General features: G+C 44.6%; 1 protein-coding gene across 2 annotated transcripts in view; it reads right to left on the bottom strand.

The window, feature by feature from the left end:
- The window catches only part of LOC147018028 (glutamate receptor-interacting protein 1-like), a 125,572-nt gene that overhangs the window by 19,683 nt on the left and 78,345 nt on the right, over nucleotides 1-27,544 (bottom strand). For both annotated transcript variants that reach the window (XM_085897247.1, XM_085897248.1), the window contains 13 exons: nucleotides 27,424-27,544; nucleotides 27,189-27,338; nucleotides 26,822-27,008; nucleotides 26,563-26,708; nucleotides 25,182-25,262; nucleotides 24,973-25,042; nucleotides 23,637-23,782; nucleotides 13,896-14,043; nucleotides 11,382-11,521; nucleotides 11,123-11,284; nucleotides 10,055-10,144; nucleotides 2,993-3,155; nucleotides 2,453-2,564 (listed from right to left, as the gene is read on the bottom strand). The exon at nucleotides 27,424-27,544 is cut by the window's right edge and continues 49 nt beyond it. In XM_085897247.1, coding sequence (XP_085753373.1) covers nucleotides 2,453-2,564; nucleotides 2,993-3,155; nucleotides 10,055-10,144; nucleotides 11,123-11,284; nucleotides 11,382-11,521; nucleotides 13,896-14,043; nucleotides 23,637-23,782; nucleotides 24,973-25,042; nucleotides 25,182-25,262; nucleotides 26,563-26,708; nucleotides 26,822-27,008; nucleotides 27,189-27,338; nucleotides 27,424-27,544 — 1,716 coding nt within the window. The remainder of the gene's footprint in view (nucleotides 1-2,452; nucleotides 2,565-2,992; nucleotides 3,156-10,054; nucleotides 10,145-11,122; nucleotides 11,285-11,381; nucleotides 11,522-13,895; nucleotides 14,044-23,636; nucleotides 23,783-24,972; nucleotides 25,043-25,181; nucleotides 25,263-26,562; nucleotides 26,709-26,821; nucleotides 27,009-27,188; nucleotides 27,339-27,423) is intronic.

Here is a 27,544-nt window from a genome sequence, read left to right as displayed (position 1 = left end):
TTCTAAAATATAAACATGAGTATTCAGAGAACAAGATGAGATCGAGGACTAAAACACTAAAAGTTTATCTCTTGATTCCTGCCAGTTTAGATGTTTTGTAAGCTTCATGGTTGGATTATTTCTCCACGTTGAAGCATTAATTGCACACTACTTTTTGACTCTTAACCAATCAGAGCACATGTTTGTGTCACCTGATGTGCAAGATTATGGAGCTGCATCATTTGTCACAGGTTCGTCATGTTGACCACAACATCATCTTTGAAGTGCTTTATGCATGGTAAAAATGTTAAAAACGACCTTATTCACCCATTTACTCCAGTTAGATGGAGTAAATATCACGAATGTTTGATGAAGTGGGGATGAATGGCCGGTGCTTGCCAGTATGTAACTGAAAAGCATCTCATCAAAGTTGAGTACCGTAACATTCCTGCTGAAGCAGGTTTTCATGCCACCTGTTAATTATCGCCATTTTATTAATAGGCGTCTGATCGAACCCAAAGCCTTCAAAAATCCGTTTACCAGTAGTACCAAAGAAGGTCCACGATTGTCCAGAATACTGAGACCCAAATACATTTCATATGTAAAATACTGCACTCAGCAGTTGCCATCAAAGCTCAAAATAGTACTTTTTAGCTCACCATGACCTCCTTTGACCCCCCCCCCCCCCCCCCCCGGTGTGAAATAACTGGCAGGATTTCAGAGTTAAACTTTTCATACGAGAACAGACATGTTGTCAGCAACCTGAAACCGTATAAATGAGAGATCGGAGTGAAATACATTTTCTGAGCATAATTTGCGGTCTCTCGGGTTGCAGCCTATAGCCGTTGATGCTGTTGCCTCGTATAAGGGAGAGGCGATGCGTGATGGTATATTACCACACCAGCTTAGCTGTTATATTGACACCTGTTGGCTGGCTGGTTTTGTCACTCAGGAGTCAGAGAGCTGCAGCGAGTCACGTCAATGCTCTGTGCTGAGTTGGCTAAAAATCTGTTCTCCTGTACTTCAGGTTTATCGTGACGCTTGTGCCTCCGACACCAATGCCGACCCTGGAACCGCAACAGGCTTCACTTAGCTGTCCTACACCGATACCACCTTCAAACCATTTCTATGGGTTGCAATCGGGATTTGTCAGTCATTTCTTCCGCATTTTCTTGTGTTTTGAATTAAAGATAGTTGTTGAGCCTTTGTCTATTGGTTTACAACACAATAAACTGACTATTAAGTGGAATCCGTGTTAAGACAGTAGAAGTAGATGTGTGTATCGCTTCCAGTTCAACATTATTAACTAGAATGGGCACTCGGTAGAGCGCATACCTTCGACTCCGCTACTTTTTTGTTCTTGGCATGAGAGTGGGGGGAACAGAACAGTGAACATTTTGGTGTTGGTTTCATGCAAATCGGTTTTGATTTGACCGTGTTATGACAAAAACCACATATTTTGAAAGGTCGTGACCCCACTGACCTTTGACCCCCAACCGCTAACAAGGGTAATGACGTAATTGTGTTATGTCGCCCATCACAAGATTGGGAAATGAATTCTGAACATTTTGGCATCGGTTGCATGCCAATTAGATCAAAATTGACCGCGCTATGGTAAAAATACGAATTTGACCTTTCCGTGACCTTGACCTTGACCTTTGACCCGATCGCTCCCAAAATCTAATCAAATGTTCCTTGGATAATAACCCACCATCCCACCAAATTTCAAGCGATTGGTTTAATACTTTCTGAGTTATGCGAATAACAAACAAACACACACACACATATTCACAAATAAATAAATAAATAAATACACAGCGACCAATACATAACCTTTCGCAGAATGCGAAGGTAATGAGCACCACAAACAGATGGATATGAAAAGTATTTTTGCACTAATATTTTTTCACTGGCCAACCAGACCAGCCACTTGGGACCTTTACTAGTCCGCGTGTGTTTTTATTGGCATCGGACCAGGGAACCAGCGCTGAGATTGAACCACGTCCAACAATATGAGCCGTCGGTTCAGACGTGCCAAACAGGCCAATTTCAAGCAGTTTCTGAATTTTAGATTTTGTGTGAAATATAATGTGCTATCAAAGAATGACGATGATGGTGACGATGTTGTTGTGGTTTGTTATTATTTGATATTGTGACCCCTAGCATTAAAACGCATTGTGTTGATTTTTTGCCATTGATACATAATGTTCGTTATTCCCATCCACATATGATGTCATTAAAACGCAATGATGTCCCCTTTGCGACCCTTAGAAATGAATTTTGTAAAAGTGCTACTGAGCATTCCAAACTCGGGTATATTCAATTTCCATAACGAAGAATGCTTGCAGGACTCTTGTCAACCTTACCTTACATCGAGTTTAAATCAAAAGAACATTAAAAATGTAGAATAATATAAAATACAAACAAGACAAAAAAAAATGGCAATAAACAAGTGACAGTGATTTGAATGCACCTCAATGTGACTTTGGGGTGCAGATTCTCCGAAACGTTCCAAGTCACGGATGAGCTGAAGCCACGAGCTTTCCTTCCAGGATGAGCGGGGTGGGGGTTCGTTTTGCCGGACCCTGCAAAGAGCTATGACTATTAAGCATCCCCCTTGAGCAAGCATTAATTTACATCAACTTCCCTCCTGCTATCGATAATAAATTGGTTTTAGTATCGATTCATGTCCAGCTGCCCAAAACAATATTCAATCAAGGATGGATGCATGTGCATGGGGATGTTGAGGCGGTTTCGTTGGCAAAGGGAGCACAATATAAGACGGGTTGCAACTCTGATGCAGGAAGTCAGGACAGTGATTTTAAATTTGGCCAGGGTGCCGGCGATAGCTCGCCTACTCTTCGCGAAGGACACCGTGCGATCTTCAACATCGACAAACTAAGAGAGGGATGCACAAACCAGGGGGGAATGGACACAAGATCTGTGGAAGGCGGCGGGATGGGACGGGGTACACGGGGTAAACAAGATTGGAGATGCGAATAAAATTCCCCACCTCATGGCATCTCTGTCCCAATCATCATCGCTGCTTCCAGGTTCACTGGAAACCTGCTGAAACAATGCGTCTGTGGGGGAATCAGCACAAAGGCCTCCCACTGCATTCCGACAACTTGGCCCATTCAAGGAAACGGTGGAGGCCGGGTGCTGACAAGGAAGGCCTTGGGGGTGAAAATATATAATGTCAGAAAAACACAATGTATCTAAACACAGAGGTATACCCAAAAAGCCCCTCTCAAAGCAGATCCACAGTGGGGACCCAGACTTAGCAAGCCTGGTTTGGTGCAGAATAGCAATAAAACAAAAGAAATGATTGTTCCAGCTACAATTACACAGCAGAAGACCATCAACAAGCTTTGCCCACTGCAACTTAAGCAGCCAGATGTACCTTTTTAACTGTAAATATATTATGTCGATGTATATACATGAAGACCACAAGGGGAAAGCCAGAGATGTCACTTTTTATAAATTTCACGGTTATTGCACCTGCCAATAGTTGGCAACACAAGGTTTCCCCTCACAATATTACTTTAACAAATAACCAGGGGTGTCACATAATTTATATGGTATAAAGTTTAGCCGTGCAATGAAAAAAACAAGTGTTGTCAAAGCTGAACAAGTAGAAACGCAGAGTTGTCAGAACTTTACTCCTGGTTATCTCCCTTTCATTCATGTTAACTGTTCCACCATAATATTGAGAGTTGAGAAACTAAAAAATGAAAGGTTGTAAAACTTTCACAGCATAAACTCTGAGCACTACAATGTCAGGTCAGGTTCGATCTGTGACCTGCTACAGGTACCATGTAAACCTGTACTAACCTGTTCCATGGTCGGGTTGTCGGCGACTAAACCGTCTCCCCCACCAGGTTTTCTGGTGAGGAGGGTGTTTGGATATGGACACCCAGCAGGATTAAAAACAAAACCTGTCAAAGGGCGGAGGAGCTCCTTGTGAGCCAACGGCCATCCATATCTCGTGCCCAACTGTGTCTGCGGACGTCCTCCTGCAGTTGGGTCACTTCTTATTAGGAGGTTGGTGGCAGGATTTGCACTCCGGCCACCGTAAAACCCTTCATTCCGCAAAACGCAAAAACGCAAAAAAATCTGAAAACCCACTCCGTGGGAGTACCTCCTGTGCAGCTTCCCTTCGCAGGGCAGCTCACCGGATGACGGGATTGGGGCAAAGCCTTCGGGACCCCCAATCTTTGATGATAGGAGGGAAACCACGGGGTAACATCCCTGGGTCAGATTGCGGGAGAGTGTGTCAGAGTGGTGCTGAGGTGTCGTCCACCAGACGGCGGTCTCCTTGGGTTAACCTGAGGCGGTCCCTTCGGGTGGGTGCCTGGAATGTCCTATCCCTAAGAGAGGATGATCACCTGTCTCTGTTATCATCTGAGCTCAAGCGTTTGGACATCGGGATTGCAGCTCTCTCTGAGGTTCGGAGACCGGATTGCGGCGAGATAATGGTGGGTGGTTACACCTACTATTGGTCTGGTCGCTCTGATGGTTACCATACCCAAGGAGTTGCTGTAGCTGTGTCCAATAAGCTGACCCCAATGATAATTGAGGTAACACCGGTCAACGAGCGTATTATGAGATTAAGGATTCGTCACTCCTTAGGTGTCATTTCCCTGGTCTCTGTTTATGCTCCGACTGAGGCGAGTGATCTCACCGTGAAGGATGCATTCTATGCCACACTCGAGTCTGTGGTTGATCAGTGCCCCAGACGAGATACACTTCTAGTCTTGGGGGATTTCAATGCATCGACTGGAACTGATAGGGATGGTTATGAGGTGTGTGTTGGTCCCCATGGGTCAGGAACTATGAACCAGAATAGCACTAAGTTCCTTGACTTTGCAAGAAGTCATGGACTTAGGGTGGCTGGTTCATGGTTTCCGCCCACCACGCTGGCGGTGTGGCAAAGGAGATTGACCATGTCCTCATTGACGGTCGTTGGAGGATGATCCAGAACTGCAGGGTCTACCGGAGTGCTCAGTTCCTCAATACTGACCACAGGCTTGTTGTAGCAACTCTAAAGCTGCACCTTAAATCCTGGAGAATGGTACCATCCCAGCCTAGGCTGGATGTTGCCAAGCTCAGGGATGAGAGAGTAGCTGAGGAGTTTGCGAACAGGCTGAGTGGACACTTGGGGGTCTGGGTGCTTTGGGGGGTCCTGAAGAGTTGTGGAGCGCCTTCAAGACCACCGTCCTTGATGTTGCCGGTGGATGCCTTGGAGCTCACCGCAGGGCAAAGAAGAATTTTGTCTCTCAAGGGACACTGGATACCATTGACCAGAGTCGCAGGGCCAGGCTGAATGGCAGAGCTGAGCTGTTCAGGGAGCTGAGGCGTAAAACTGTACGTGCACTGAGGGTGGACAAGGAGGCCTATGTGCGAGGAATCTGTGAGGGGGTAGAGCATCACCTGTGGACAGGTGATTCTCGTCCCGCTTACAGGGGAATTCGCGCATTACGTTCATCCAAGCCCATCCCTCGGAGCACTGCAGTTCGAGCAGAGAGTGGTAGGCTCTTGACAGAGGAGTCTGAAGTGAAGGCCCGCTGGGCCGGTTACTTTGAGCGGTTGTACTAGGCTGATCCCCCAGCTGTCGAGTTGGACGTCAAGGGTGTTACAATCCCTGTTGCTGACCCTCGAATCAACTGTGGTCCACCTTCGCTTGTGGAAACATGGGCTGCGGTGAACCAGTTGAAACGGGGCAAAGCTCCAGGGATCTGTGGCATCCATGCTGAACTTCTCAAGGCTGGTGGAAATGCTGCACTCGTGTCGTTGCATGCAGTTTTGTGCTCTGCCTGGAACACAGGCATTATCCAAACTGACTGGAAGAGGGGCCTTGTTGTCCCTCTCTGGAAAGGGAAGGGTGATCGCCAAGACTGCAACAACTACCGAGGGGTGACGCTGCTCTCAGTGCCGGGCAAGGTCTTTGCTCGGATAATTCTTGATAGGGTTCGCCACCATCTGCTTGAGCACCAGCGGCCAGAGCAGTCAGGCTTTACACCAAAGAGGTCAACGATTGACCGTATCCTTGCACTTCGTGTCCTCATCGAACGCAGACGAGAGTTTCGGCAGGGGCTGCTTGCAGCCTATGTTGATCTCTGTAAAGCGTTCGATTCAGTGAATCGGGATGTCCTCTGGAGGATTCTTGGTCTTCGTGGGGTGCCACCAAAACTGATCCATCTGATGTCTGAACTCTACTCTGGTACTGAGAGTGCTGTGAAGTGTGGTGGTACCATCTCTGACTTATTTCCTGTTGTTACTGGAGTTCGTCAGGGATGTGTACTTGCCCCCACACTTTTCAGCACTTGTATGGACTGGATTCTAGGGAGGATGTCGGAGAGATCAAGTTGCGGTGCATCGTTTGGCAATGTCAATATCTCGGACCTTGATTTTGCAGATGATGCAGTCAACTTTGCGGAGACTTTAGACATCGTCTTGGGGGCCCTCGAGGTGCTGAATGAGGAGTCTGAGCTGTTGGGATTACAGGTTTCTTGGGTCAAAACTAAGATCCAGGCTTTTGGTGACATCTTGGATGCTGCTGTCTTGTCTGTGTCTGTTTGTGGTGAGGATGTTGAGGTCGTGGAGAGATTCACTTACCTTGGCAGTGATATTCATGTCTCTGCTGGCTGCGAGTCAGAGGTCAATAGACGTCTGGGTTGGGCCTGGGGACTCATGGATTCACTGGATCATGGGGTGTGGCGCTGCCGGGACCTGTGCGGGAGGACGAAAGTCCGAGTCTTCAGGTCCTTGGTACTTCCAGTCTTGCTCTATGGGTGCGTGACTTGGACTCTGACCAAGGATCAGAGACGGAGACTTAATTCCTTTGGTACCAGGTCTCTTCGGAGAACCCTTGGCTATCGCTGGTCGGATTTTGTGTCCAACAAGCGGTTGCTGAGAGAGACTCGGATGAGATTTGTTACCTGCATAGTCCGTGAGCGTCAGTTGCGGCTGTATGGACATGTGGCTCGTTTTCCTGATGCTGATCCTGCTCACCAGATTCTCTCAGCGAGGGAGTCTCATGAGTGGAGGAGCCCAGTGGGCCGACCACGTGCCTCATGGTTGCAGCAGGTTGACCATCATCTCAAGGAGATGGGGATGGGCCTGGTATCTGCCTGTGGCATGGCCAGACGGAGGCCCCTGGAGTACCGGCGGAAAGTGGACGCAGCGACGCGCTGTTCTGGCACATGCTCTCATACCTGACCTGACTACAATGGCCGATTTGTTATATCATGGGCTCCGTAGTTAGTGCATATCGTGGTTCAAGCCTGGTCAAACCTTTATTGTGACTTTTATGGGACCCACGCCGTGGCTTAATGGTTATCGCGTCTGAGTACCCATCCTCATTCGATGTACCCACCGCCCAATCAACCTGCTTCGGTATATGAGGGAGTCACATGAGGTGATTTCGGCTATCACGGGGGTGGTTTATCCTTGGTTTCCTCCCGGTTTTCCATCATATTAAGTAGTACGGAGTAAGAAATGGAGAATCCGTCGTCATATAAGCGACATACCCTTGAGTATGGCGTTGAACACCAATCAAACAAAAAAACAATGACTGTTTAATGTTGAAAAAAATAATCTGTGATCACCAAAGTCATGTAATGTATACTAATAACCAACAAACATGAATTTGCTACACATCCTGGGTTAAAATTGTATGGCAATTATTAAACAAGGGAATAACCAGTGATGTCAGTTTGTAACATTGATTCGTTCTTTGCTCTTAAATTAAATAACACAGAAGCTTGGCAAATGCTACATGCTTCGTTTGATCGGCCAATGATCACTCTTCCTTTTACTGGAAAAGAAATCGATATGACAGTTATTAAACAGTCCACCAAAGTCTTGAAACTTTGTTTTTCAGTTTCTTCAAAATTGACGTATCCTGATATCTCTGGTTTTCCCCTTGTGGTCTTCATATATATATATATATATATATATATATATATATATATATATATATATATATATATATATATATATATATATATATATATATATATATATATATATATATATATATATATATACATACACAGGGATCTACAAGGAAATTAGATGCAGGTGGAGGCCATTTGGCACATCATGCCTGTGCCACATCAACATCAGACCAATTTTTTTTTTTGTAGTTTTTTTTCTGTAGGTTTTTTGTATTTCCTTTTTTCTTTCCAGGGGAGTGGGCATGGACGAAGAGAGTTTTTGGGTGAAAAAAAATAAAAAACATCAACCACACAACACCCCTTGAGTCTTGACAAGGCCCCCACAAACAACACTCCACACACATGCACACAATCACCCATCAATACTGAAGCCAATGAAAAGTTCTGCCAACATCCCTGTACCCCTCTATCTCCAACACTTGCAGGTACCTATCTAATTCCAATTTCAACTTATCTACTGTTCCTACTGCCACAACTTTTCCAGGGAGACCATTCCATACATTAACTCCTCTCTGAGTAAAAGTCCCCTGCCGAACAACCGTCTAAACTCTCTTCTTCTTCGTTACTCTCAGGCTATGGCCCACTCTGCTTAATAATTCTTCTGCACTTATTTTGTCGATACCCTTCATTATGTTAAACATATCTCCTCGGAACCACCTCCTTTCTAGTGTATAAAGCCTTGGCTCATTCAGCTACTACTCAGAGCTGAGTCTAGCTCGGCCCAGACTCAATCTCAGCCCGGATCGGCCCAGATCTTCACCGAAATCTAATCAGTTCATCCTTGTCACACACCAAAGCTGTCGACAAAACTTTATCCGGATCCGTCCACAACTTTTTAAGATATCCTGCACACAAACCAACAAACAAAGAGGCGAACAAACAGACAGACAGAAAGGGGTGAAAACATAACATCCTTCACTTTTGGTGGTGAAGGTAATTATGCGAAGGATGATTGTCTCATTGAAATTGCATAAAAGCATTGCTTGAAAAACATCAGGAAACTGGTGGCAATGCAGACAAGTCTTGAAGTGGTCAGCCAAAGGCTGGAAGAGATGTGGTGTTTCAGGATATTGGAAACTATTTTCAAGGAATACCAAGAAAAATCGCTCAGACGCTGGTTGCAAATAGTAGGTAGGCGTCTCACTATACCTCCACATTAAGAGCTCTATGGAATAAATTGAAGTTTGTTCCCTATAAAGTGTGTGCTGTTCTTGAACTTGCACTCGGAGACACACAAAGTGGGTGGAACTGTCAATGGCTGCATAAATTGATGGCAGAAAAAGTGGATCAGGTTTTAGACTGTTCCTTCTTTATGGATGAGGCATGGTTCCACATGTCTGGCTGTTGAGTAGCCAGACCAACAGGATTTGGGCAACAGAAAATCCCCATGAAATCTTCAAAAAACCATTGCATGACAAAGAAATTGGTGTATGGTGTGCCCTTTCCAGAAGGCATGTTAGTGGACCGTTATTTTTTTTTAAAATAGCATAAATTCCGAATGGTCTATTAATGATGGTCTCCAGCAGATTTTCAACAAACTAAATGAAGAGAAGAAACGAGATGGATTAATTGAGGTTTGAGCAAGACGGTGAAAACTGCACACACAGCACGTGCAAGCATCCATGCAGTCAGTACTGTTTCTGAAGATCGCATCATTTCTCGTGATTTATGGCCACTATGTTCACCCAACTTAACCCCTTCAGACTTATCTGTGGGGGACAGTTCAAAAACACGGTCTATGCAAACAATCCACATCTGATAGAATAGCTTAAGTCTAACATTTTGGAGGCGATCCATGGCATTGAGGCTGAAGAACAGCAGCGAGATTTTCAAAAACTTGTCTGGACACATCCAACTTTGCCTACAAATGAATGGGTCATGCTTTCAGCAATTGCTATAAATTTGCTGCAACTGTTAAAGAAGTTTCAAATTCAAATCTTTTGTTATCTCTGATATCTTTTTGTATTTGACAATAAATACTCTTCTCTGAAAGACATATTGGTGTTAAGTTTCCACTGTCACTGTTTCTTTTGAAAAAAAAACTGTGTGTGTGTGTGTGTATAAAGTGACAGAGATCCAGAGAGATCGATCGATAATGAATATGTAAGACTCACATATGACCTGACCAGTCCGACAAGATGGTACAGAGGTATCGCTAAAAACAGGACAACGACTGGATGGTGCAGGGGTATCTTGTGTGAACACTAGAAAAAAAACAAAGACGATGTGCAACCACATATAGTACTCATGAAAAAAAAAATAAGATAGGACAGTAATGCTAATTAAAGTATCAGAACCTAATGTCTGTTGTTAACATCTTTCAGGAAGAGCGAAAAAGGGGCAAGTACGAAGGCATAAAAATTAAACAAAGAGAACTTGGAAACCGAACAATTGACCATCATCCAAGAAATAGTTGGGGTGACTGCAGTGATTAAAAAAATGGAACATCATCGACTTTTTGAAAGACATGCCAGAATATCAGAAACTATCTTTAACTGGAAGCTCTCTTTCACCGTGTTCAGTGACAATCCTTAAAGAGCCCCCAAAGCAAAGATGCATTGATAAGAAACAGTAATTTGTTCCTCACTTTTCCCATCTGTTTAACCACCTTCCCAAGGCTGATATATCCGACGCTTACCTCCAGGGCTACAAAGGCAGGCAGTCGACCACCTTATCATGTCGTTCCCCATCCTTATCCCCATTGACCCTGGCTATCCCAACCCTCTTACTTGGAAGGTCACTGCACTTCGTCCCTTCCTGTCTCCCCCCTTTCCCTGTCCGTTCAATTGTTCTCTTCTGTACAACTGTTGCCCCACTGTCAGTTCATCGCCTTTTTATCCTTCATCTTCCATGAGCTTCGATCTAGTAGCGAAAAAAAAAAAAAACTGATTGCATACGTTAAAGTTCCATCAGATATATCCTGGCCATTTATACTTATCTCCGCACAGTCTCCGCATTACAAGGTTTCCTTCCAGTTTTGAAATATTCTGATCCTGTTCAAATTTTCCAGTTGCCTAACTGAATCTCTCTTTATTTTATCAAGCACCTTGCCCACAAATAAAGCACAACTCACAGATCTGTAGTACCCAACTCACCTCCGATCCTTTTTCACATAGTTATCACACGCACTCCTTTCAAAGCACAAAAAGGAAAATGTTTTGAACCCAGACTGCAGTTCGCACCGGCGGTGGAGTGAAGCAGCTCACCGGCCGAGCCGTCCCACGAGTCCACAGCACTATCGAGGCTCACTGTGGTGAGTGGCGGGAGCTCTGTTGACCTATGAGGCTGTGAAGCCTGCCACCGTCTCTTCTCAGCAGGGGTGGCTCCAACAGCCGTGACATGACCTGTGACATGACCATAATTAAAGTGAAATACGGACCAAGATGGAAACGGCTTATGAGAGCACACTCCAAAATGTGTGTGATAGCTCGGTGCACTCACTCGGGGAGTGTTTTCGGATCGTGAGTGCGACAGACTCTCCACCATTTTGCAGCATGGCGTTCACTTCACTGGCACTCTGACCTTTGAGACTCATCCCATTGATGCAAAGGATGCGATCTCCAACATGGATGGCTCCGGTGCTATGGTAACAAAAAAAGCACAAAAATACAACACGTAGAATTATTTTTAAATCATTACTTTTCTTTCGTTTTACAAAATAAGTTACAAGAGAAGCATATATATATATATATATATATATATATATATATATATATATATATATATATATATATATATATATATATATATATATATAAAAAAATGAACACTACTCGAACACTTCCCTCCAGGGCTTCAATCGGGCATTTCTTACAAGTTCGATTAGTGTGTGTGTGTGTGTGTGTGTGTGTGTGTGTGTGTGTGTGTGTGTGTGTGTGTGTGTGTGTGTGTGTGTGTGTGTGTGTGTGTGTGTGTGTGTGTGTGTGTGTGTGTGTGTGTGTGTGTGTGTGTGTGTGTGTGTGTGTGTGTGTGTGTGCGCGCCCTTGTACTCAGTCAGCTGTCGTATTTGTTAGCATCTGTTCAGTGGGTATAAAAAGAAAAGCCATATTCCATGTTTTGCTCTCAGCCAGGCAAGTGTCAGCAAATGGCTTCTGCGCATGCTTTGGGCCATTCGTGTGTCATTATGTCAGTTTGCTATCCAGGCCAACAGATACAGGAACCGCAGATAGCCGCGACAATTCTGAATGGTCTGATTGGATGAATTGACTACAGGGCAGAGACATCTATGTTACCCAATTTCCCGTCTGATGAAGCCATCACGCCTACACCTCATGGTTTCTCCCCGCTCATGACAAATGGCGTCCTCATGTCGATAATTAAAAGGATTTTTTTTTTATGTTTATGCAAATAAAAACAATCAAGAACTAGAATGGCACTCGGTAGAGTGCATACCTCCACAAAGCTGAGCAGTTTGTATTAAATTTTGTATCACACTGAAAGGCTGGATCTGCATCCGGACCTTCATCAAAATCTAATCCGCTTGTTCTTGTCGCCTACCCAACTAATTCACCAAGTTTTGTCACAAACCATCTACAACTTTTTGAAATATCGTGCTATACTATATATCGTTTTTTCCCACGATTTCTCAACGGTGGAGAAATGTTTCGTGGTCAGACGAGACAAAATTGTCAAAATTCAAGGCGTTGCGTCTGATGCGAGCCTAACACTGCACATCACCCAGTCAACACCATCCCCACTGTCAAGCATGGTCGTGTCAGCATCATGTTATGGGGCTGTTTTTCACCAGCAGGGATTGGCAAGCTTGTCGGGATAAAAGGGACAATGGACGGTGCAAAGTACAGGAGAATCCTCGATGAAAACCTGCTCGAGTCGGCCATGAATCTGAAACTGGGTCGGAGATTCACATTTCAGCACGACAACGATCCGAAACCAGGTTAAGCCACACTGTAGTGGCTGAATAAGAATAAAATAAATGTTCTTCAGTGGCCCAAAGTCCAGACTTGAACACAATTGCAACATTTATCGTGAGACATGAAGATTGCTGTCCATCGACGATCCCCTGCAAACTTGGCAGAACTAGAGCAATTTTCACGTAAATAATGGGCAAAGGTTTCACCATCTCACTGTGCAAAGCTGGTAGAGACCAACTCCAAAAAAAAAACTCATAGCAGTCATTGCTCTAAAAGGTGCTTCCACCAAGTACTGACCGGAGGGGCTGAATACTTTTACAACCAGTGAATTTTGATTTGTACATGTTTGTTTTGCAGGTATTCCTGACATGTAACCTCCTTCAACAATAACAGTGTTTAGTTTGACCTCTTCAATTATGAATCAAAAGAGTTCATTGGGAAAAATTGTTTCTACATCATTCACAATTCATATAAATGTGGCATTATTGGTGGGGGGGGGGGAGGGGGTTACAGGCCACTGCATGCAGCAACGTTCCCGACTCAACCAACAACAGGCACACATGCAAGAAATGAAACTGTTATGTGAGGCTATATCAGGCCGTCAGCCCACTGTGCATGTTGACACTGCTGAGGATGGTATTCAGGATCGTCAAAACATCCCAAAGATCCCAGAAGCTCTCAGGTCCCAGAGATTACCTGTGAACATGACCTCCCGTCGCATCTGCTTTGTGAACATTAAACATTTCATGGCATATATTTGAGCAAGAATCGGCCTTTGGGATGGCACCCCAACTAAATTCCACGCATGGATCGAATTCTAAGGTTGATCCTGAATAATCAATCTTGACTTGTATGTAAAGCAAAAAATATCATATCAGATAGATTAACCACAACGCCGCAACAAGACCAATGATGGAACGATGATGCTACCATGCTGTACAGCATGATGAGAAACATTTCACCAAATCTCACTACGGGACCTACAAAACCTGCTGTGGACTTTCAAATTTTACAATGAGCTGACGTAACAAAGGAGGCAATGCACAAACATAAACAAGCCCAAGCCATGTCCACATTTGCTTACCGCTCTGCAAGCCCACCCTTGGTTAGTGTTGAAATCAAAATTGGCTCCAATGAGCCCTTCGTTGCATCTACATCGATTCCCAGCGGACCACCCGAGCCGTTAAGTTGTACTGTGTAGCTCACAGTCTCCGCATCTTCTTCATCACAGTCTGAGAAAACACATCATACACCCATTGTTCTTCTTCACCTCTCACACATCGCCATTAGTGGTCATCAGAGTGGGTTCCACAATGGACTCATGTATTAGACAGGAATTCTCAGCCTTTATTTGTCTAAAAGGTATAGGCTCATGAGACAGCAAGGTGACAGAGGATGGAGGACAACGCAATGACAGCAGAACTACACATGGACACAAGGCGATGAACGAAGACAAAAGCGAATCCAGAATGAAACAAAGCAACCTGCAAATCCCTGAGGAGAGATACGAGAGGGTTGATGAGGAGAGATAAGATTATGGGTATGGAGGGAGGGTGACCTAACATGGTGGTGCACTGCCAACTTGAATCCCTCGAGGGAAGTGAGACGGAACAATCTGAGGGAGGAGGTTCTACAAGCAAGAAAGGAGGAATAAATGAGTGGAACCGAGCAGCAAGCCTTGATTTTAGGAGTTTCACAAGGAAGGATTTGCTGGAAAATCAAGTGTGACAATAGGATTATGGAAATTATTAAGGAACTAGTGCATGCCCGTAGGTGCGTGCCCGTACATGCATGGCCGTACGTGCAAAAAAAAAAAAAAAACTTTCAAATCGCGAGCCAGAAACGACAACCACACAGGCTTTCCTTCGCTCTCGCGTTCTCGCGACAACCACACTTCCACACACACAGTTAATTAAAATCCAGTTTACCTCCCTGTCTTTGCTTGCCATGACATTCGCTGCCATGCAACCGGCACGGCCCGTGACGTGATCGTCGGCCGGCCGCGCACCGGCCTACGCAGCCACGCCTACGCAGCAACGTGTCATGTCATTGGTTGGTAAATAAATGGCCGCAGCAACGTGTCATGTCATTGGTTGGTAAATAAACGGCCATAACTTGGGAAGCACTTGTCCGATTAATATCAAACCTTGAAAAGGCACATCCTCAGGTCCCCAGCAATATACCTGGCAAGTTTCAATTAGATCGGACCAGTGGTTGTCGAGAAACAGCGGTCACAGACACACACACACACACACACACACACACACACACACACACACACACACACACACACACACAGCTGGAATTATAGATAGATGAAATGCTGAGTAGGGAAAATGACCTGTGGAGAGGCGGTTGAAAACACAATAGTCACTAACCTGTCTGCGATGAAGCAGCAGCAGGTCTTGTGCTTCTGCTGCTTGTGGAAGATGCCATCAATGTTGAAAGCTGTGGAATCCAGTGTCCTGGAGTAACAGGTGTGAAGCGGCCCCACAAGCTCATTCAGAAGAGCAGTACTTCACCGAGATATAGACAAAGGACATACAGGCTGTGAGAGGTTCAAATTTACCATGGAAGGCCTTGGCCCAAAGGATGTCCAATCTGTAGCTGCTAGCTTTGATATATGGTTTGACAAAGAGAGGGCATAAGTGATGGTGAGGCCAAGAAGTTTGTGATACTGAACTTCTTCAAGTGGTTCATTGTGGAAATGGATAGATGGGTTCGTTTGACTCTTCCCAGAGAGACAGGGTGAGAGAATGAGAGACTCACCAGGATTGAAAGACATGTTCCATCGAACTGATTGATGAGAATATAATTCTGCCCAGGTCGGCAATCATTGCTGCTGCCATCGGAGGGATGTGGACTTATGCAGTACAGGAGAAAGTGGAATCATCTGCAAAGATTAAAAATGGATTTTCCAGAGTATCATGGAGGTCATTAATGTAGATGAGGAACAGAACTGGATCCAAGACACCATTGCTCTGGGGCACTCCAGTCTCTAATGGGAGAGATGATAAGAATGTGCCAAGAGCTGTGTGCTGACAACATGAATGGAGGGAATTAGCAAGAAAGGAAAGAAGGTAGCCTTTTATTCAGAAAGTTTGGAAAGCAGAGCAGGGTGCCAGAGTGTCGAATTCCCAAGGTACTGTATGTCCAGGGACACGTCCACAATCTTTTGCTCAAGAATCATGGTCTCCATCCATCATTAAGAGATATGCAATGTCAACATATCAAAAGATGACCGGTTGAGACAGAATCCAAACGGATGGTTAAAGATGAGGTAGTTTGAATAAAGGAAAGATGATGTTTGGCTGCGATAATGGATTCCACGACCTTGCATGTAATTGGAAGCAAGTTAACTGGCCTGTAGTTGAAAGGATCTGTTTTTGCATCTTTGTTGCATATTGCAGTGATGATGGGTGTCCTCCAAAGATATGGGAGGTGACCAAGGTTGAAGCACAGACTGAAGACAGTAAACAGAGGGCAGGACGTGAGAACCAATTTAGATTTAAACTAGAAGGTCACTCGGAAGAGCGCATACCTCCACCCCGCAATGCCTGATCCATGAGAACATATCGGGGCTCGGGCCCAAAACATTTTTGAGATATCGCGCTATGTATTAGTTTAGCCATATCTCTCAATGGTGAAGAATCAGTGAAATAATTATCAGATTTGGATCCGGATCTTCACCAAAATCGAAACAATTTGGCGTGATCACACAACCATCCTGTCCACCAAGTTTCATCCGAATCTGTCCCCAACTTTTTGAGATGTCGTGCTATATATCGGTTTAGCCCAATCTCTCAACGGTCAAGAATCACTTTTAAAATTATAGTCGTCGGATCCGGATCCAAATCTTCACTAAAATCTAATCAGTTCGTCCTTGTCACACGCCGAACTGTCCACAAAATTTCATCCGGATCCGTCCACAACTTTTTGAGATATCCTGCACACAGACAAACAAACAGACAGAAATGGGTGAAAACATGACCTCCTTCACCTTCGGTGTTGAAAGAAAAATAATAACTAGAACTGCCACTTTATAACTGCTGGCAGTGATGACCGGGTACCCAGACATCCGCCTTTGATAAAAGGTGAGACTTAAATGAGAATTTTGCAGTTTCCCTTCGATAGGATAAGTGGTTCCAGAGAAAACATTATTTAAGAGTGATAAAAACACAGCCCTGCTTCAAGACAGTGCGGAACAGACGAGTTACGAACCAGATCGCACAAAGTGTTCAATCTAGTTATTACATATGCAGTTAGCCTTTTTTCCTGGGGGTATTGTCGGTATCAATTGAATTGCTATTTCTGTACCCTGAAACGCATTCAGGTGGAGCCAAGTGAGCCTTCTGGAAAAAAAACAAATCAAAAAGTTCTCAGATTCAAATAATTAAATAATTCTGGCTGCCAAACTGCGTGGCTGATCGGGTTGAAATTTTAAACCCACGTTTCTCATGTCGGCTAAATTATAATTGTGAAGTTTCACATATATAGAAGCAGCGGTTCCAGAGTAAACATTAATTAATACTTATCCTTCAATCGAAGATGGCCACCAAACCATGTGACTTGTGACGTCATAATTTTACCATGCGTGCATACAAGATGGGAGATGATAATTACAAATTTTTGCTTCGATAGGTTATGTGATTCCAGAGAAAACATTATTTAATATTTTTCTTGAATCCAACATGACTGCCAAACCATGTGACCTATCAATTAGAAATTAACAAACTTATATTCACTGCTCGTGAGCAATACGTATGTGGTTTCCCCTTGATCTGACCAGGTGTTCTGGAGAAGATGTTTGAAGGTTTTCGGGTAAATTCAAGATGGCCGCCAAACCATGTGACCGAACAATAAGAAATGAACAAACTTGAAAAAGGACCTCATGGGGAATATATGTGTAAAGTTTCACCTCTATCTGTCCAGCAGTTCTGGAGAAGAAGATTAAAAAATTAATTAATTTTCAATGCAAGATGGCTGACGAACCATGCGACCTATGACATCATAAATTTAAATTCTGCTTCCTTTCGTGGACTGTAACGAGTGCGTGAAGTTTCGTGTAAATCGGATAAGGTCTGTTTTTCTATCCAAGATAGCCGCCAAACCATGTGACTTCTGAGGTAATACATTTTTACCGTGTATGCAGACCTGATGGAAGATGGCAGATGCAAATTTTCGCTTCGATAGCTTAGGAAGTTGCAGAGAAAATATGATTTAATATTTTTCTTAAATCCAACATGGCGGCCAAACCATGTGACCTATCAATTATTCATGAACAAATTTATATCGCATACACGTCCAGAATACACGTGTGAAGTTTCCCCTTGATCAGGCAAGGTGTTCTGGAGAAGAAGATGTTTGAAGGTTTTCGAGTAAATTCAAGATGGCCGCCAAACCATGTGATCTATCAATAAGAAATTAACAAACTTGAAAAAGGACCTCATGGGGAATGTACCTGTAAAGTTTCGTCTCAATCTGACCACCGTTCTGGAGAGGATTTAAAAAAAAAAATTTCAAAACAATATGGCTGCCGAACCACGCGACCGATGACGTCAGGATAAATTTTTTTCAATGGTGAATTCATGTGCAGATGACGCTCAAAAAATTTCAGATTTTTCCCATACAGCGTTCTACTTGACGAATTTTCACCGGCATACCTCTTCACCGATGACGTCACGAAAAATCACACCTGTTCCTCATAGGGAGCTTCGTAAAATGTATGAAGCGAAAAATTTTCAATTGCAAGGTTTCAGAGATACCGAGGTCCAAAATTTATCGTTTTTTTTTCAAGATGGTGCCCGTACCACGTGACCAATGACGTCATGATTATCAACTGAGTGTGCTATCAAAAAATATACATACTATGGTGAAAATTTTGTGTCGATCGGACTTAGCGTTCCAGAGAAAATGATTTTTAAAGCGGAAAAGGCCGCAAATTGCCGGCGGAAAAAGAAAAATAAATAATAAAGAAATAAACAGAAGAAAAACAATAGGTTACCCAGTCCATTTGACTGGGTACCCTAATAAGTGCAGCTATATCTTTGTCAATTCAGAATGGATCAGTGGTGTGTCAAAATTTAAAAATGACCCAGTGGATGGATGTGTCATGAACATCATGCATGACATGTGAGATCCAGCGGACACAAAGAGCATGGAAAGCGGGGTTTCCGAGCTCTGCCTGACCCTACCTCGAGACAGTACTGAAAACACAAAGTAGGGCTTTTAGGTTGTCACATCAGTTCAATGAGAAATTGTATGACAATATGGAGAAGAGCAAAAGAGAATAAAAACATCATGGTCTCCATCCTGAAATAGGTTTTGGCAAAGTACGACCAAAGTGATGGACATAAAATCCTCGACAACGCAAACAATGCTTCCCAAAATTAATGGACTTCCCAAATGAGGATCGACAGAAGAAATGCAATGGAGAACAAATGGCTGCACTACAAGCACTTTAATGAATCCAACTCAAATAAGGTTCCCATCTCATCGATAAAATAAAAAATAATTTAACATGAAACAGAACAAATACAGCCTGTTGCTTCACTGATGGGAATATTAAGGTGGGGAGTGAAAGAGGGAGAGGAAGGAGAGAGAGAAGGGAGGGAGGGAAGGTAGGGATATAGGACGGAGGAAAAGCAGCACAAGGGGAGGGGAGGCAGCGTGACGGGAGCAGGAGGCAGCACGAGGAGAGTGGGAGGCAGCACGAGGAGAGAGGGAGGCAGTGCGAGGGGAGGGAGGCAGAGTGAGGGGAGGGGAGGCAGAGTGAGGGGAGCGGGATGCAGCGTGAGGGGAGTGGGAGGCAGCATGAGGGGAGGGGGAGGCAGAGTGAGGGGAGAGGAGGCAGAGTGAGGGAAGGGGAAGGGCAGAGCGAGGGGAGGAGGCTGAGCGAGGCGAGGAGAAGAGAAGGCAGCATAAGGGGAATGAAAGGCAGCAGAAGGGCAAGGGAAGGAAGTGTGAGGAGAGGGAATGCAGTGTACCAGGGCAATAAAATGCGTCTAATCAGCAAGGTTTGATCTTCAACCGACATGCTCTCTGTAAAACTGGGTGGGAGCATTTAAAAATTAAACCCATGCTATCTACCTGGAAAAGGCCTGCTTGCATGCCCCAACCAATACGTGTTCCTCCAACCTGCTCACATGAAGGCACGCACAAACTCCACCACGGCTGACCTCCATGTAACCTCTTCATTTTTAGTCACTGCTTACTATTAATACATTGCAGAAACTATTAGTCTATTCATATTAATATTGTTGCGGTTCTAGGAACTGCATGCCTCCAAGGCAATGGCATCCATCATACAGTGGTCCCAGACAGTTATTTCATAAATATAAGTTCAGATAGTTCCTTCCTTCATGTCAAATGGGTCAAACGGGACAAGTGCATTGTGTGAATCTCATAGTTAGGTCTGATTATATCTCTAACTTCATTCCTACTCTTGTTCTCTTATTCCTGAGATAAATCCAAGCAACCGCCACCTGTAAAAGGCGCGGCCACGCCCTTCACTGTATGAATGCGTCCTCGCAAAAGTCAGCACAAGCATCGACAGCTCGATGGGACACGTGCAGGAGTGCCATGCCCGGGGAATATAAAAGCATCAACAATACAACAGCGCTGCTGCGAGGAGTCGGTGTTGGTGGCCAATAGTAGAACCAAACAACTACACCCCCGCCGTACAGGACGCACACAGCGTGTTCTTTTCAACCCATTTCTGAGTCTAATATTTATATCTATCCCCTTTTCAACCCGAATCCCCATTTAATAATTATATGCAATCTCTTCCTTCAATTCCTGACACAGATCAGAGCAGACACGGACGCAGATTGTAATAAATAACCGCATGTATGGTGGTGGATCCGCGCGCACTGTGTGGGGGCATGAATAGCGCATCTCTTCATTCCGGTCTGCAATTGGGTTTACAATAACATCTTACAGTCGGTCTTCGCTGACCACCACGACCGCAGGTGTTTCCCGCGGTCATCTTCTCGCCCTCCGCCCGGCGAGGCTGCTGCCAAGCAGAGGCATGCTGTACGGCCCAGATCGCTCGGGCCGCATGGCGTACGGACAAGCAGCACATTGTCCAGCACTGGCCACGGGTCGCCAGGGGTGACCGGGTGGACGTGCAGGACCAACGCGACCCTCAGCCGGGGCACGGCCCAGGGGTTCGGTGGAGGGAAATTTGTATCACGGGGTTCAGAGCGAGACGGTTCCACAGTTCAGCTATGGCAAGCCGGATGCATCGTGAAGCCACTTTCGGTCATGGTGGCCGGACCGTGCGGTGGCCGGGCCCAATCAGAGCGCCCAATTCAGGTGACGACACATCACTTCGGGGTGACGCCTCACCCTGCACAGCAGGGTCCATAAAGGACGGGCCGCGAGCCATCTGCAGTTCCTGTCTGCTCGCTCCTGCCGATTCCTGCTCGGCCCGCCCACTTGCCTGCTGACTCTGCCCTTCTTCACTGCCTCGTCACTGGCTCCACCCACCCACCTGATCCTGTCTGCCACTCAGCTCACTTGCTGCGAACTCCACCTTTCTCCACCCACTTGCTGCTGGCTCCATCCGAAGTCCCTCCTTCACGCCTGATGGTCGTGCCCCATTCTCTGGATCGAAGCTTAGCTGCATGAAGTGCCACGAAGAAGGAGATGACGTGCCGGCTGTCAGGAAGGTATCGCCCAGCGGAGCCTCTCCCCCCCCCCCCCCCCACAACGTACTGGGTGGTGCGGTTGGTCAATGGTGCAAGGTATTGAGAGACTGTTAGCCTCAATTCCTCTCCCTTTTCTTCTCATTAATTCCTCTTCATCGGTGTGTGTGCAGTGTGTGTGTGTGTGTGTGTGTGTGTGTGTGTGTGTGTGTGTGTGTGTGTGTGTGTGTGTGTGTGTGTGTGTGTGTGTGTGTGTGTGTGTGTGTGTGTGTGTCTCATGGCTCCTGTCTTTGCTTAAGTTAACATTGCAAAAGGTATATCGGGATAACTCTACTCTGTGTCTGCTTTTGTAAGTTGCTTGTTTTATTGTCACACCACACTTTTCTTTCTATCCCTACTTCCACACAACAATAAACTATTAATCGTGCGACATATTTTTCCTCACCTGTCTGTAATAAATCCTTTGCAGAAATGTTCTCAGCTCGTTTTTGTCTTTCCTTTCATTGATCCAGCATGGTCCATATCCTAACCTTGCCGGGACTTTACTCCCAATGATCCATTCCTTTTAGCCGGTACGTCCTTGGAAGTGTCGCTCGGCTGCATCTGATCCGGTTCGGACAAGGCGTACCGAGGGCGTGTCCCCGGTAATTAGGTCACGTGATTATTTTTTATGTAACCAGATAAACTAGACGGAGGACCCGAAGTCACTTGATTGAGTTATTGACGTTCACAGTCGGTTAGTGACCCACCGTATCACTGAGTTATCGGTGTGCGACCGCCTGCGACTCCGGGGAGTCTGGTGGGAACCCATGATAGCTTCCCCCTCTGGTGGTATTCTCACCAAGAACCCTGGCCCGTAACAATATGTTGTCATGAAAACAAATCGCACAAAACAAGAAAAAGCAAGCTGCATATGTAATAGCAGAGAAAAAAAGGACCGCTGTCACCTCTATCATCATGGATTGTAAAAGCAGGTTTGAGATCAGGGCGTTGCACCAAATGAAGTTGCACTTTCCGCACATTCCTCAATCTTTTCTTCACTAAATATAATTGTCCAAACGGTAGAAAAAGTTAAGTTTAATGTTTTTGGTTAAATAAATAGACTTAGTTATAAAAATCGCTAATTTGTTAATATTTTCAGATTTCACTCCACATTTTGACACTTATTTAGTCCATCAGATCCGATTCTCAAATCTCACAAAATATTTTGATTACAGTATATACTTTAATTCGACTGTGAGAATAGATCGTGTTTCCAAAGCAAGGCATGTTTGAATGGGCTGAACAAAATGGCGATTTAAGGCACCAGCAGCTTGCTGACAGAGGGATGACCAAGGATAATGCCTTGATCAAGGGAAATTAAATAAGGCCGTTAATTATCTTCAAAGGGGTGGTTTAATTGACCCAAACACACAATTTTCATTCTTGCACTCCCTTGGAGTTCCCTGAATATGCATGCAAAGTTTCAGGCTGCTGTCGGTTTCGTGGTTTTGGAGTTATGGAGGAGACACACAAACACACATTGACATTTATTGGAATAGATTTATTAACGTGGAACCACGTCATTCTGATAGTGGAGCATCCGCGTTAATATGCAACCACTCAAAACATCATGCATAGGTTTTATCCAGGAAGATCCTCAAAGTTATAAACAACAAGGAGCTGATACTTTCGGTCCCACATCTTTTTAGTGATCTGAGGAATAGATCTGTGTAATATGAAAGCTGAATCTTGGACATTTTTATAAATATCGTACAAACAAGCCAAGTTACCGAGATGGTTGCCAAGGCAACATAATTCAGCCAATCACAACCATGATCTAATCAGGATGAGATAATGTCATGAGGAATAGATATCTGTAATATGAAAGCACGTTCAACGGTTTTTGAAATTTCACTTACACAAAAGTACGTGGACAGATGATCGGTCATGGATGGATGATTGGTCGGTCAGACGGAGGTTATTATAATGTCCCCTGTCTCCCATCTTGTCGGAGGGGCAGGGGACAACTACAACGGTATTCAGTAGAACGCATACCTCCACCAGGCTGAAGAGTTTACATTTTGTATCCCACTGATAGGCCAAGGTCTGCATTTGGACCTGAACCAAAATCTAATCCACTCCAGCCAAATATACAAACAGGGATGAAAACATTAAAATGTGCAATCACTCATTACCAGCGTTCTCTTCAGACTTGCAGATTTTAAGACGAACGAAGCTGTCGGCTCGCTGCAAGGCACGCATGGCCCGCTCAACGGATGAAACTTCAAGTCGCTCTCCATCGATGGCAAGCAAACGATCACCAGGTTGCAGTGTTCCCGTCCTGAGGCAAAGTTTAAGAGACACTTCTTATAAAGCATTTGTCTGAAAACAATTGATGATCAGTTCATAATATGACCGAGACAAGTAATTATTACGCTAATGTATTGTTTTCCTCAGTACATGGCCTTTCCACTGTAAACATGACTTAAAATGAGACTATACAGATTGCTGCTGACTGCGAGCTCCACAACCTGCAAGCTACCTACTGCTATCCTACCTCGAGTTCTAACAGCGAGTGTGCATGGTGGAATTTTCTGCTGGTTTAGAATACAGTACTCTGACATCGCAGAGACTGCGAGCTGCTTGAATTTATATTTTCTATCATGCTAGCCATAGTCCAACAAAAATGTCAGCCTGTGACCAGTGGCAACTGTCATTACCACCCTTTTGAGATTTAGAAAATCGATCAACTCCAATCAATATGATGCAAGAACTAACATGACTCTCACATCACCCTGCTTGAGGCAAACAACCATAGTCATCTTTCCAATGTCATTTGGGTCAGTAAAAGGTGTGAGGGCTGCTTTCCTTCGACTTTAGGTATCAAAAATTAAAAATCAAGGTTTTTGAATCAAAGCTCATTGTGTATTTATACTTCTTTGTCTTCATGCCAGTGAGAAAGAATCAAAAAAGTGGCAATTGTGGCCAAGTCTGAGCTTGTCAAATGCAACTTTCTGCTCTCGTACTCGGATGAAATCATCCGCTATGTGGATTTTAACAACAATTCAGGTTTTTTGCATTTCATATTCTTCAAGTTACCTTCTCCACCATTCTATGTTTACGAGTGGTCATTCCTGCTTAAGGGTTGAGTGATTTGTTTTGTCTAATTAGTCTTGTTGATAGTCCGAGGTGGCAATGGTACAAGAAGTTGCTTACATGCACGATTCGTATTTTCAGTTCCATGAAATTGGCCAAGAAAATTTATTTAACCACTCGATGCCATTATGGATAGAGCATCCTCTCTGAGTCTGGGAGTTTGGCGATTCAAACCCAAACCCTGGCCGAATCGTACCAAAGACTAAAAATGGTATGTGCTTCCTTGACACTCAGTATTTATAAAGGATAGAACACTGACAAGCAACCATAGCTTTGCAACCATTGCTCAGGGTCAATGGACCTAATGGCCTCCTATGTTGAGGTTCCTTGCAAGGGAACTCATTAAATTATATGTGTAAAAAAGCTCCAGGTTACCTGTGAGCCACACTACCCTTCTTTACTCCGGTGATAATCAGTGCATCTCCAGCCTTTCGATTGGGTGGTGCTGACAAACGCACAGAAAGACACACAAAAACATTATTTCCCATCACCGCAACAAACTCCTCAAGCAAATTTGAAAAATCATCCGACATCTTCTTAGCATTACAAATTGATTTTGTTTTAAGATGCTATTGGGGACGAACCAGCGATACTGACGCCAAGCTCCATTCCTCGCTTGCTTGGAAGCTTCACATGAAAGGTCCCACTGCTTGGAATGACAGACTCTGCAAGAACACCAGAAAGCCAAAATAGATTTCTTTAAAATATTAATTACCCATTATACACTTGTCAGGACTGTATATCATTTTAATCACAGAAAGGGATAGACATACAGGTAGTGGACAAAAAAAATGGAAACACCAATGTAAAGTCACTTAGGGCGCTCCACCACCACGTGCGGCCAGTACGGCCTCAATGCACCATGGCATAGGGTCCACCAACGTCTGGACTTCTGCAGAAGGGATGCGACACTATTCTTCTACGAGAAACTCAATCAACTCACACCTGTTTGATCGAGGTAGAAAACGCTTTCTCAGGCGTAATTCCAGGATATCCCATAAATTCTCGATTGGGTTCAGGTTTGGTGACTGAGAAGGCCAGAACATATAGATAACATCAGCGTCACGCTCATCAAACCATTGGGCATACTCTGTGGATGGGGACATTGGGGAGGGGGTCTCCTCTTGCAGCCATGCCAGCCATAATTAGAGGCAACCAGGCCTGTGCAGCATTTTTATACATAGCCCTTAGCATGCTGGGATGTTATTTTCTCAATTAACACACGGGCCTCATCTGTGTGGAAGCCATTGCTTAGTATCCCTCATTTACCCAGGTGTTTCCATTTTTTGTCCACTACCTGTCGGAAGGGGGCACCACCCTTGCCAAAACCATCTATGAATTTTCACGGGACCATGGGACCAAATTCACCTCAAAGCTCAGGAAAAAAGGCACAGCTGAGTTTTGTAAAAACAGATAAGAATGTCACTGCCAAATAAACATCTCTGAAAGGATCCGCCATTGCACAGTTATTATTCCACCCCTCCCAGCGCTCATTATATTCCTTACACTTTCACCCCCAACATGCAGGCAAGCTGTTGCATTTATGAGCATGCGGTCCATTGGAAGGGCAGTCATGCCAACAGTCCCATCTGTTAATATTGACTTGCAGATGTTAAAGACAACTTTTAAAAAGTATGCATTGTGTGCCCGTACCCAGGCGAAATTTAAATTGCTGTCACAATCTGAAGGTGCATCAGCGAATCAGTGGCATAGTAGCACCTCGGTCACCATGGAACCGGTACACCAAATATGCAACCGGATTCCACTCAAATAAGCGTTCGCCAGGTCGATAGATTCACAATAGTATTTTCCTGATAAATTAATTTAAAAATATTATGAAACAACATTATCTTGTTTATCTAATGAACATCAATTCAATGTTCGATAAGTCGTTGCACGTGACAAAAAAAAGGTAAATTCCGGCACATTCAAAGAGCAAAACAGTGGCATGTCTTGACATCCCACCAGCCACGTCAAACTCCATGTCGAGCGTGACATGCCGGGAAAGACCAGCAGAATGCAAGAGGTGCCGTGCATCCTCAAGAGTGCCATCTTCGGTGGGAAGGCCATTTACTGCCAGGATTCGATCACCAATCTGCAACAGGCCACAGCTGGAGGGTTCAAGGGAAAGGGAAACATTGGCAAAGTGGTCGGACTGTTTCAGGAGTAATGACCTCATACATATTCTTCTTCTGCAAAAAGATAAACAAAAGTCCACACATACCGTTCCGCTTCACTTTTTGATTCAACACAAGTGATGACTGGTGGAGATGCAAGGGGTTCGGAGGGGAAAAGACCACCCTGGATTTGTATACCCAGACCATTGGAAAGTCCACCCTGCAAGTCCACAACCACGTTCTCAGTCCGCACCACTTGTCCACCTAATCCCAGAGAATTAGAGGCTGTGGACACTGGGAATAGAGGGGTGAGGTGAGATGATATGTGTGTTAGCAAATGTGAGCTTCAGTTGCAAACAAGCAAGAGGTTGTAAGGAAGATATTTCTTCAAAGTAATTCTGAAAAAAACAAGACAGAAAAATAAAAATAAATGTACGGACGCAAATATACACAGTTCTGGATAGTTATGCTCACTTGAGCTTGGGAAAGCCTTCTTCAGTCGATGACGGGGCAAGCTGCCATGGACACTCCCGGTACAGCCCCAGCGAGGCAGTGAGGTGCTACCAAGAGAGCTCAAGCTGTGAGCACGCAAAGCCGATGGAGAGAACGCCGCAGACACCAGAGCTGTATGTGGAAATCAATGCTAGAGAGTTGTATTTTGATAAGCATATAAAACTATTTGCAAATTGTGTGCAGGCCAAATACAAACCACGGTCATTATGAACGAGGCCAGGTATTGAGCGCCGAGCTGGTAGGATCTCAAGGCGCAATGTGTCAGAAGCATTGGCCAAAAGCTGTGATGCCTCCTGCAAAGAGCACAGCTCTGTGGC

Source organism: Eptatretus burgeri, chromosome 10 (assembly GCF_056783735.1).
Source record: "Eptatretus burgeri isolate ZD-2024b chromosome 10, Ebu_testis_v1, whole genome shotgun sequence".
Lineage (NCBI taxonomy): Eukaryota > Metazoa > Chordata > Myxini > Myxiniformes > Myxinidae > Eptatretus > Eptatretus burgeri.
Note: the sequence above shows the minus strand (reverse complement) of the source record. Positions and strands in the feature narration are given on the sequence as shown.